The sequence below is a fragment of the Eriocheir sinensis genome, chromosome 57, assembly GCF_024679095.1.
Source record: "Eriocheir sinensis breed Jianghai 21 chromosome 57, ASM2467909v1, whole genome shotgun sequence".
Lineage (NCBI taxonomy): Eukaryota > Metazoa > Arthropoda > Malacostraca > Decapoda > Varunidae > Eriocheir > Eriocheir sinensis.
In genome coordinates this window covers 3,599,951-3,612,445 of record NC_066565.1, presented here as the reverse complement: position 1 = coordinate 3,612,445, position 12,495 = coordinate 3,599,951, and the positions used below count along the sequence as shown (strand labels likewise).

The following is a 12,495-nucleotide window of genomic DNA, read 5'->3' as shown; positions in this document are numbered from 1 at the left end:
AAAGTAAAACAAGTAATGTAAAGTAAAGAAAAGACGATGAAAAATATGTTGAAAATGGAGATAAAGTAGATGAAGAAGAAGAAGAAGAAGAAGAAGAAGAAAGAGAAAAAATACAATGACAACAACAAGGAGGGTGAAAAGAAGAAGAAGAAGAAAAAAAGAAGAAGAAAGTCAAACAAGTAAAGTAAAATAAAGCAAAGCAAGTAAAGTAAAATAAAGCAAAGCAAGTAAAGCAAAATAAAGCAAAACAAGTAAAGTAAAATAAAGCAAAGCAAGTAAAGTAAAATAAAGCAAAGCAAGTAAAGTAAAATAAAGCAAAACAAGTAAAGTAAAATAAAGCAAAGCAAGTAAAGTAAAATAAAGCAAAGCAAGTAAAGTAAAATAAAGCAAGTAAAGTAAAATAAAGCAAAACAAGTAAAGTAAAATAAAGCAAAGCAAGTAAAGTAAAATAAAGCAAAGCAAGTAAAGTAAAATAAAGAAAATAAAAGTACATTATTAAATCCACACCTGAAGATGGATTTACAGATAATGGCTTTCGTGATGGCCAAGGACTGTGTTCTTAATAAGGCCAATTAAAGGTGAACGACAAGTAATTTGAACACAGTAATAATACATACTGCTCTCTCTCTCTCTCTCTCTCTCTCTCTCTCTCTTACCTCCACATGCATTCCGATAGAGTGAGAGATAAGGGAAAAAAAGGAGAGGGATTTACAAAGATATTCAGATCACACAGACCCCATGGTCCACACTAGGTGGTCTGTCCAAACCTAAGTGAAATTACATCAAATGTAATGGCCACCGAAACTGTGCATTGCCACGTTAGCAAAGATGAAGGAAGTGTCGGTCGAGCTTGTATTAAAATATATCAGTCGTGCTGCACCGGACCACTGAAGGCGGACGTTTGTTCCATTCTCACGCAACAACGTTGGTGAAGAAAAATTATTGCAGTCTGAACTTATTTCTTTATACTTAAGTTTTGTACCATTATTTCTCGATTGATACATGCGATTGATCATAAACAATTTGGATTCGTCCACACGGGTAAAACCATTGGGTATCTGGAAACGTTGGATCAGTTTTCCTCGGATGCAACGTTTCTCAAGGGAGAGCAAGTAAAGAGACGAGAGACTTTGATCGTAATGTTTGTTACGCAAGGAAGAGATTATCTTTGTTGCCCTGTGTTGAACACGTGGTGGGGAGGCCAAAACTGTACTGAATATTCTAAGTGGGGTGTGACTAAATTATTGCACAGCGGTAGTATTACATTTTTGTTCTTGAATGAAAAGTTCCGTTAATGAAGGTCAACATTCTGCTCGCTTTATTTGCTGCGTCAATGCATGCTGGGAGGTGGACTGGAGGAAGAAAGAAAAATAGAGGGAGGGAGGGAATGAGTATAGCAGATGTTCACAGGTGAAGATGACAACAAACAGGTGGAGTTCCCTATATAAGCTATGGCAGGCGAGGGGGACATCAGAGCAGGCAAGAACCACTCAAGATGAGCTGGTCACCTCCTCTCCGAGTGATGGCGAGGCTCACTCTGATAGCGGCGGCGGCGGTGGTGGCGGTGGTGGAGGCTCAGTCCACCACTCAAGTAAGTATAGATAGGTAGGTAGTGGGTAGGCTGGTAGGTAAGAAGGAAAGTAGATACACTGGTAGATGGTCATGGGTAGGCGGTGGCTGAGTGGTAGCGTGCTGGGCCCACATTCACCGCGTGATGGACGACGCGGGTTCGAATCCCCACGCTACCACCTCGGATTTTTCAGTCACCGCCGAGTGGCTTAAAACTATCCACATGCTGTCCTGAAGAAACTAGAGACTTTCTTCCCTTAAATATCCCACTTTGCCCTCTTTCCACTTACTAATCAACTACATATTCCATAGCTCCATCCCATACGCTTTGAGATATTGATATTATACTGCACCCATGCTAACTTGGCGAACAAACCCCGCCCATACCATCAATAAGATTTAACGTTTCTCAATGTCCACTAATAGTTTAACTTTTTCCAATGACCACCAATAAGAGTTTACCTTTCCCAGCATCCACCAATAAGAATTAATCTTACCCAGCATTCATAAATAAGTTAGCCTTTCCCAGCATCCACCGATAAAAGTTAACCTTTCCCAGTATCCACCAATAAGAGTTAACCTTCTCAAGCATCCACCTATATGAGTTTTAACCAGGGTTGCACCGATAAGCAATTTGGCCGATTACCGATTACCGATTAATCGGTAACCAATAATCGGCCGATACCGATTAATCGGCCGATTATCTTTAATAGTAAATGTTATTAATCTTCATTAATTACTGGACACTGATACCACAAAGTTAAAGACATACCGTAACCCTCATGTTTACAACTTTGTTTACTGGCCAACTGTCATCTGTGTGGAGAGCAAATACTTTGTGGAAACATCGTGGTTTTAATATGTTAGAATTTGCCAGTTTTCTCGTTCTTGTGGTGATCTTATATGCTACGAGAAATTGTAGTGTACAGAAAGTTTATGAATCTCTCAAGTCTTCTACTAATTTACTGTCTTATGCACGGCAGGCATGATTAAGGATATTACTCAATTAAAGTTTTTACATTACAAGTTAAGAGTGTTTAACTTAAAGTTCTGAGTAAAATCACTTGTCTAGTTCCATACTTTTCATGATATATTCAATAACTTGTTTCCTTATGCACGGCAGGCATGGTGAAGGATATTACACAATTAATGTTTTTACATTACAATTTAAGAATGTTTAATTTAAAGTACTGAGTAAAATCACTTGTCTAGTTCCATACTTTTCATTACATTACAATAACTTATTTCCTTATGCACGGCAGGCATACATAGGAGTACATAGGAAGAACAGACACCAGAAGACCTATCGGTCTATGACGAGGGTGTCTGTTTACTACCGCTAGTACTAGTAATCTACGTGTGGCAGGACAGGACAGAATAGATGAAGGCTCCTCCCCACCCACCTCTCCCTCCGGCAACATGACGGCAGGAAATAGAAGAGAACACCATGTACCTTTAAGGAAGAAAGGGACATGGAAATTTTACAGTAAAGAGAGAAATAAGAGGAAATTACTGCCCTTAACTTACACTACTGGTAACCTAAGCTGTGGGGGAAAATGACTTAATTGCATAAGAACATAGAAACACAAGGAGACTGGAAGAGGCCGAGTGGCCTACACAGGGCAGCCTCAGGATCCCCCCTAATACTCACGGTGAAGGACATTACTCAATTACTGTACTAAGCAAGTTGAAATAGGTATATAATTTTTCTTGGTTGTAATATAAAGTAATATGTTGATTTTTTTTTCTAGTTTCAAAGTTGAAGCAAATACCAGTACTTCAGTTCATATTATAGTCTTATATATCAATTTGAATTACCTAATATACATTTCCATTGGGACTTGTTTGAGATAAATGCTGTGGAAAGGTATCAGAGTTTTGGTAATATCACCATCCTTACATTAACATTATTGTGTTATGTACATTGTATTATGAAAGGGAAAAAAATAATAATCGGCCCCGATAAATCGGTCAAAAGGCCGATTACCGATTAATCGGCAAAGTGGCCGATTAAGCCGATTACTTACCGATCAATCGGTGCAACCCTAGTTTTAACCTCTCCCAGCACTGGCCAATCATGAGTGCCACACATGATAAAGAGAGGAGGGACTTATTTGCCCGGCTAAGGTGAACTGAGTATTGTAACCTTTATCTTTTTAGCTTGTACACCTTTACCTTTATCTTCCAGGGCGTGGGCGTGGGTGTCGTCAAGTGTGGTGAAGGGTTAACGGACGGGTTGTGTTTGCCGTGGAGAGAGCACTGCCTCCCCCTGCCGCCCCCCTTCACAGAATCATGTCCCCAGGGTCTAGTGTGTTGCAAGGCCGGTGAGTGTAAAGTGAAGACTCCCATGTGTCCTTTCTCCTCCTCCTCCTCCTCCTCCTCCTCTTTATCCCACTAAGCAATATCATTTTAACCCTTTATTATGTCCCCAGGGTCTAGTGTGTTGCAAGGCCGGTGAGTGTAAAGTGAAGACTCCTATGTGTCCTTCTTTCTCCTCCTCCTCCTCCTCCTCCTCTTTATCCCATTAAGCAATATCATTTTAACCCTTTATTATGTCCCCAGGGTCTAGTGTGTTGCAAGGCCGGTGACTCCTCCTCCTCCTCCTCCTCTTTATCCCACTAAGCAATATCATTTTAACCCTTTATTATGTCCCCAGGGTCTAGTGTGTTGCAAGGCCGGTGAGTGTAAAGTGAAGACTCCTGTGTCCTTTCTCCTCCTCCTCTTTATCCCACTAAGCAATATAATTTTATCCCTTATTTATCCTCCTCCTTTTCCATCATTCTTCAGATTTCAACATTCCGCTGGTTAAAAGGATAAGTTATATAGATCTGTGTTTCTACGTGTTCATCCTTCCCCTCATCCATCAACCTCCACTTTTGCAGAGGTGAAGCATCGGAACCATCGAACCAGGAGAGAAGTGAAGCAAGACCTGGAGAACGGAAGTGAAGAAGGAGATGGAGAACGAAGTAAAGATGGAACAGGGAGAATAAGGAAACAAACGAAGAGGAGGAAGGTAAAGAACGCAGGGGAGACGAAAGAGAACACAAACAGTAAAAATAACGGCAATAGCGAGACCAATGACAACAGTAAGAAAGAAAACGGGAATAGAAAGACGAGGAGGAGGAACCCGCCAAAAGGGAACAGAAGTAACAACGGGACAAAAGAGGAGAAGAGAACAAACAGAACAGGAGGGAAAAAGAAGAAAGCCGAGGAAAAGAACAACGGAAACGAAGGACAGAACAGGAAGAAAGTGATGAAGAAGGGAGAGAAAGAGAGAACAAACAAAACAGGAGGCAGAAAAAGGAAAGTAAAAAATAACGAAGAACAGAATCAGAAAGGCGTGATGAACAAGGGAGAGAAAAAGAGAACAAGAACAGGAGGCAAAAGGAAGCTCAAAGAAAACGAAAAGGAAAACGAGGGAATGACCAGGAAAACCATGATAAAGAAGGGAGAGAAAAAGGTAACAAGAACAGGAGACAAAAGGAAGCTCAAAGAAAAAAAGGAAAACGAGGGACAGACCAGGAAAACCATGATAAAGAAGGGAGAGAAAAAGAGAACAAGAACAGGAGACAAAAAGAAGAAACTCAAAGAAAAGGAGAATGAAAACAAAGGACAGCCAAGGACAACAGGGATAAAGAAGGGAGAGATGAAGAAGACGAGAGAGAACAAAACAGGAAGCAAACAGAGACAACGCAAGGAAAAGAAAGGAGAGACAAAGAAAACAGGGATAAAAAAGGAAGAGGAGAAAGAGAAGAACACGCCACGGAAGGGAGGAAGGAGAAAAGCGTTAATAAAGGAGAACAAAAGAGACCAGAATAAGGACAAAGGAGGAAAGAGGAAAGTAAGAAAGGGCAAAGTGACAACAGAGAAAACGGGAGGGAAGAAAAAAGATAAAGATACGTCGGCTAAAGCAAGTAAGTAGTAGTAGTAGTAGTAGTAGTAGTAGTAGTAGTAGTATATATGTAGTAGTAGTAGTAGTGTAAATAACAATATCAACACCAACTAATCTCTCTCTCTCTCTCTCTCTCTCTCTCTCTCTCTCTCTCTCTCAGAATGTGTCAGCAGCGACTGTTCGGACGCTAATGGAAAGTGCAAGAAAAAGAAGAAATGCAAGTCCGATCAAGGCTTCTACAAGGGCAAGTGCAAGGGCGGGAAGGCGTGCAAGAAGAAGGTGTGCTGTGTGTGTAAGTATTTCCCTGCTGCTGTATTTCCCCTCCTGCTGTATTTTCCCTCCTGCTGTATTTCCCCCTGCTGCTGTATTTTCCCTGCTGCTGTATTTCCCCTCCTGCTGTATTTTCCCTCCTGCTGTATTTTCCCTCCTAATGTATTTCTCCTACTACTGTATTTCCCCTGCTTTTGTATATTAACAATAGTAGTAGTAATAGTAATAGTAATACTAATTCTACTGTAATAATAATCCTCCTGCTGTATTTCCCTCCTGCTGTATTTCCTCCTTTATAATCTCTCTGCTGTATTTCTCTCTCTCTCTGCTGTATTTCCCCTCCCGCTGTATTTTCCCTCCTGCTGTATTTCCCCTCCCGCTGTATTTTCCCTCCTGCTGTATTTCCCCTCCTGCTGTATTTCCCCCTGCTGCTGTATTTTCCCTCCTGCTGTATTTCCCCTGCTACTGTATTTCTCCTGCTACTGTATTTCTCCTCCTGCTGTATTTCCCCTGCTGCTGTATTTCCCCTCCTGCTGTATTTTCCCTCCTGCTGTATTTCCCCTCCTGCTGTATTTCCCCCTGCTGCTGTATTTTCCCTGCTACTGTATTTTTCCGGCTACTGTATTTCCTCTGCTGCTGTATTTCCCCTGCTTTTGTATATTAACAATAGAAGTAGTAATAGTAATAATAATAATTCTACTAATAATAATAATAATAAAAAAATAACAATTCCCTCATTTATGATCACTTTATAATCTCTCTCTCTCTCTCTCTCTCTCTCTCTCTCTCTCTCTCTCTCTCTCTCTCACTTCAGCAAGATCTCTAACGAAGAACAGAACCTGCAAGTGCAATTATTAACATGACGAGAAGACAAAGAAGAATGTAAGAACAAAACTGAAGAAGGTCAGAACTGAGAGACCCGTACATGCTGCGTCAAAAGCATGAAGAGCCCTGTAAGTTGCACCAACAGAGTGCCTGAAGGAGGAGTGTGCTTGCCGAAAAGAAAGGTGGCCTGCTGATTGTCTGGTGTGAAAAATGTTGTGTGTCACTGCATGTTTTTTTTAGTGTATTGTACATTTGATTATGTGGTTTTCTCTAGCGTGTGTGTTTTTTTCTAGTTGGTGAATGGCTTGATCAAATGCAAATCCTTCTAGCGTGTGAATCTCTCAATCGAAGGTTAATCTTCCTAGTTTGCGAATGTCTTAATCAATGTAAATCTTCCTAGTTTGCGAATGTCTTAATCAATGTAAATCTTCCTAGTTTGCGAATGTCTTAATTCCAAATCTTCCTGGTTTGTGAATGTCTTAATCAATGTAAATCTTCCTAGTTTGCGAATGTCTTAATTCCAAATCTTTCTAGTTTGCGAATGTCTTAATCAATGTAAATCTTCCTAGTTTGCGAATGTCTTAATTCCAAATCTTTCTAGTTTGCGAATGTCTTAATTCCAAATCTTTCTAGTTTGCGAATGTCTTAATTTCAAATCTTTCTAGTTTGCGAATGTCTTAATTTCAAATCTTTCTAGTTTGCGAATGTCTTAATTTCAAATCTTCCTAGTTTGCGAATGTCTTAATTCCAAATCTTCCTAGTTTGCGAATGTCTTAATTTCAAATCTTTCTAGTTTGCGAATGTCTTAATTCCAAATCTTTCTAGTTTGCGAATGTCTTAATTCCAAATCTTTCTAGTTTGCGAATGTCTTAATTTCAAATCTTTCTAGTTTGCGAATGTCTTAATTCCAAATCTTTCTAGTTTGCGAATGTCTTAATTTCAAATCTTTCTAGTTTGCGAATGTCTTAATTTCAAATCTTTCTAGTTTGCGAATGTCTTAATTCCAAATCTTTCTAGTTTGCGAATGTCTTAATTCCAAATCTTTCTAGTTTGCGAATGTCTTAATTTCAAATCTTTCTAGTTTGCGAATGTCTTAATTTCAAATCTTTCTAGTTTGCGAATGTCTTAATTTCAAATCTTCCTAGTTTGCGAATGTCTTAATTTCAAATCTTTCTAGTTTGCGAATGTCTTAATTTCAAATCTTTCTAGTTTGCGAATGTCTTAATTTCAAATCTTCCTAGTTTGCGAATGTCTTAATTTCAAATCTTTCTAGTTTGCGAATGTCTTAATTTCAAATCTTTCTAGTTTGCGAATGTCTTAATCAATGTAAATCTTCCTAGTTTGCGAATGTCTTAATTTCAAATCTTTCTAGTTTGCGAATGTCTTAATCAATGTAAATCATTCTAGTTTGCGAATGTCTTAATTCCAAATCTTCCTAGTTTGCGAATGTCTTAATTTCAAATCTTTCTAGTTTGCGAATGTCTTAATCAATGTAAATCATTCTAGTTTGCGAATGTCTTAATTTCAAATCTTCCTAGTTTGCGAATGTCTTAATCAATGTAAATCTTCCTAGTTTGCGAATGTCTTAATTTCAAATCTTTCTAGTTTGCGAATGTCTTAATTTCAAATCTTTCTAGTTGCGAATGTCTTAATCAATGTAAATCTTCCTAGTTTGCGAATGTCTTAATCAATGTAAATCTTCCTAGTTTGCGAATGTCTTAATCAATGTAAATCTTCCTAGTTTGCGAATGTCTTAATCAATGTAAATCTTCCTAGTTTGCGAATGTCTTAATCAATGTAAATCTTCCTAGTTTGTGAATGTCTTAATCAATGTAAATCTTCCTAGTTTGCGAATGTCTTAATAGAGTATCCATGAAAAAGGTTATTTCTTTCCAAAATGAGAATCCTACACAACTTGACTAACATTTCGGAGTTCACACACCCATACCTGATAAGGCTTTCGTCGAGCTTGTAGGTATTTCCATGGGTAGTTTTATGAGCCTGGTGATACTTTGACAAGGCTTCTACACCCTTCCGAACACTTAAGAGATCCCAACTAATCTCCTCTGTGGCCTTTGGATATATTCTTTGTTTTGTGAGCATCTGAAAATACGGTCCAAACTTCAACTGCTAATCCTCTGATCAAACATGAAATCTTGATAAGGAGTATTTGATAAAGCTAGCCTTGAAAAGTGAAATATGTCTGTTCTTCAGGTCATTCCCTAACGCTGACCCCATCAAATATATGTCTATTCAACAGGCCAATCGCTACCGTTGTCCCCATCAAAAATACGTCTGTTTTTCAAGCCATTTACTATCGCTGGCCGCATCAAATATACGTCTATTCAACAGGCCAATCGCTACCGTTGTCCCCATCAAAAATGCGTCTGTTCTTCAGGCCATTCCCTAACGCTGACCCCATCAAATACACGTCTATTCAACAGGCCAATCGCTACCGTTGTCCCCATCAAAAATACGTCTGTTTTTCAAGCCATTTACTACCGCTGGCCGCATCAAATACACGTCTATTCAACAGGCCAATCGCTACCGTTGTCCCCATCAAATGTACGTCTGTTTTTCAAGCCATTTACTACCGCTGGCCGCATCAAATACACGTCTATTCTTCAGGCCATTCGCTACCGCTGGCATCATCAAATTCAGAGTTCTTGGCAAAGAAAGAAGACTGAGGCAGCAGCAGGGTAGACAGTGTAACATGTGGAGTTAATGGTGCCAAGCAAAGGGAAGAGACATAATAATGATTACAGGTTGTTGCCATGCCTTCGTGATGTCTCTAGTGATGATGCATAACGGACATGAGCGCGGTTCTGCTTAATGGGTTGTGTCACGTCTAGGGGTGAAGGTCAAATGTTCCATGGCCTGAGCACGAGGCGTTGGGAGTTTGAGCAGAGACGGACGCTCAGACAAGTCACGAATGTGCACTCAACTGACAACTGACACTGACCTCTTACCCCCCCCCCTACCGACCCTCTCTAATCTCGCCCCACCGACCCTCCCTAATCTCACCCCGACAGCAAACATCTTCATTACTAAACAGTGGCAATCTTTAGCATTGTTCTACCTCACAACCACTAACAATTATGCCCTACACACACACACACACACATAGAGAAATACCGCCCTCAAACTTACTAACGAAGCCTTTATCTCCACAGCGGGATCTGCAACCACGATCACTTCACCAGTTACAACGACCACTACTGTGGGCGGTACCACTGCATCGGGCGGTACCACTGCTTCGGGAGGTACCACTGCTTCAGGAGGTACCACTGTTTCGGGCGGTACCACTGCTTCGGGAGGTACCACTGTTTCGAGCGGTACCACTGCTTCGGGAGGTACCACTGTTTCGGGCGGTACCACTGCTTCGGGAGGTACCACTGTTTCGGGCGGTACCACTGCTTCAGGAGGTACCACTGCTTCAGGAGGTACCACTGCTTCAGGAGGTACCACTGCTTCAGGAGGTACCACTGCTTCAGGAGGTACCACTGCTTCAGGAGGTACCACTGCTTCAGGAGGTACCACTGCTTCGGGCGGAACCACTGCTTCAGGAGGTACCACTGCTTCAGGAGGTACCACTGCTTCGGGAGGTACCACTGTTTCGGGCGGTACCACTGCTTCAGGAGGTACCACTGCTTCAGGAGGTACCACTGCTTCGGGAGGTACCACTGCTTCAGGAGGTACCACTGCTTCGGGCGGAACCACTGCTTCAGGAGGTACCACTGCTTCGGGCGGAACCACTGCTTCAGGAGGTACCACTGCTTCGGGCGGTACCACTGCTTCAGGAGCTACCACTGCTTCAGGAGGTACCACTGCTTCAGGAGGTACCACTGCTTCAGGAGGTACCACTGCTTCAGGAGCTACCACTGCTTCAGGAGGTACCACTGCTTCAGGAGCTACCACTGCTTCGGGCGGTACCACTGTTTCGGGCGGTACCACAGCTACGGGCGGTACCACAGCTTCGGGCGGTACAACTGCTGGTGGTACAACTGCCGGTGGTACCACTGCGTCGGGTGGTACAACTGCCGGTGGTACCACTGCGTCGGGTGGTACAACTGCTGGCGGTACAACTGCCGGTGGTACCACTGCGTCGGGTGGTACAACTGCTGGCGGTACAACTGCCGGTGGTACCACTGCGTCGGGTGGTACAACTGCTGGTGGTACAACTGCCGGTGGTACCACTGCGTCGGGTGGTACAACTGCTGGTGGTACAACTGCCGGTGGTACCACTGCGTCGGGTGGTACAACTGCTGGTGGTACAACTGCCGGTGGTACCACTGCGTCGGGTGGTACAACTGCCGGTGGTACCACTGCGTCGGGTGGTACAACTGCTGGTGGTACAACTGCCGGTGGTACCACTGCGTCGGGTGGTACAACTGCCGGTGGTACCACTGCGTCGGGTGCTACCACTGCTGGTGGTACCACTGCTTCGGGTGCTACCACTGCTGGTGGTACCACAGTTTCGGGAGGTACCACTGCTGCTGCGGGTAGTACTACTACTACTGCTGCGGGTACTACCACTACTACTGCTGCGGGTACTACCACTACTACTGCTGCGGGTACTACCACTACTACTGCTGCGGGTACTACCACTACTACTGCTGCGGGTACTACCACTACTACTGCTGCGGGTACTACCACTACTACTGCTGCGGGTACTACCACTACTACTGCTGCGGGTACTACCACTACTACTGCTGCGGGTAGTACTACTACTACTGCTGCGGGTACTACCACTACTACTGCTGCGGGTACTACCACTACTACTGCTGCGGGTACTACCACTACCACTACAGGCGGTACCACAGTTTGATGTACTTCTCTACACATCGTTAGTCTCTGCAGTGTTAGGCAGTTTCATTGCCGTTCTCCAAGTACGCCAAGGGACACGACATAAATGCATGAGAATAAAGAAATATTTGTTTTGTAAGCTAGAGTGGCTGCCTATATGGCTAACTTCATTTATTCCTAATAATAATAAAAATATTAAGAGCATTATCATTTGATTTTAATTATCTCTTTATTCCATAACACTCAATGAAGGAAGACAGGTAAGGGGTCAATAACTAGTTCAGTATACCCTCAATATTTTTTTAGGGGGGCATAAGATATAAAACCATGTATGTAGAGTGTCTTGGGACACTTATGTCTTCTTGGTGATCAGTTTTAAGACTTAATTTTGCATCCCACGAGCTTAACTAAATTTTAGGACCGCGCATCATCTGAATAGTATGCGCCAAAATATAAGGCGCGCGTGGGCAGATGACACTCATGACTGAAGTGAATGAAAGAAACATATAAAACATAACTGGAATCTTTTTACTTTACCTTGCATTCCTTCGGTCATCTACTTCTAGTACTTTGTTGGGTTTCCTTTTCTCCATACCTTAGCCTCTTGGGAACACTGTTTGCTAGTGTTTGTAGCAAATGTGGCAAATGTTGTTGTCCAGCAATCCTGTAATGTTGTCACATGACACAGCGGCCTCGAGCTTAGCTATTGTTGAAGTGTCCAGTCCTCGTACTTTTCGTTTCATAAGCGACCACAGGTTTTCTATTGGGTTGAGATCAGGACTATTGCTTGGCCAGTCATCAAAAAACGAAACTTGACACTGTTTCACATCACGAGCAGTGTGGCACGGCGCTCCGTCCTGCATAAAATAATCTGCCGCGCATTTTCAAATGAGCTGGGCAAATAGTCACACAAAGTAGTTGTCCTTGTTCATTCTCACACCTTTAGGTAGCACTACCCCACTCCATGGAAGGAGAAGCAGGCCCACACCATGATGGATGGTGGGCGCCTGGAAGTGGGGACAATGTACTGGGGCAGCAGCACGTCACTGCCTGGGCGGTGGTACACTCCCCCTCCACCACTGCCTGTCACCGTGAACACTGCCTCGTCACTCCACAAAACACCTCTCCTGGTC

The 12,495-nt window shown here is 42.5% G+C and overlaps 1 protein-coding gene across 1 annotated transcript; it reads left to right on the top strand.

Annotated features, from left to right (window-relative positions):
* The first annotated feature begins 1,455 nt into the window (after window positions 1-1,455).
* On the top strand, window positions 1,456-11,567 carry LOC126984339 (uncharacterized). Its single transcript, XM_050837951.1, has 7 exons — window positions 1,456-1,591; window positions 3,758-3,893; window positions 4,452-5,483; window positions 5,622-5,757; window positions 9,730-9,963; window positions 10,144-10,341; window positions 10,450-11,567. Exons 1-7 carry the CDS (start codon window positions 1,496-1,498, stop codon window positions 11,060-11,062), a joined length of 2,445 nt encoding a protein of 814 aa, XP_050693908.1. The 5' UTR covers window positions 1,456-1,495; the 3' UTR covers window positions 11,063-11,567.
* The last annotated feature ends 928 nt before the right edge of the window (window positions 11,568-12,495 follow it).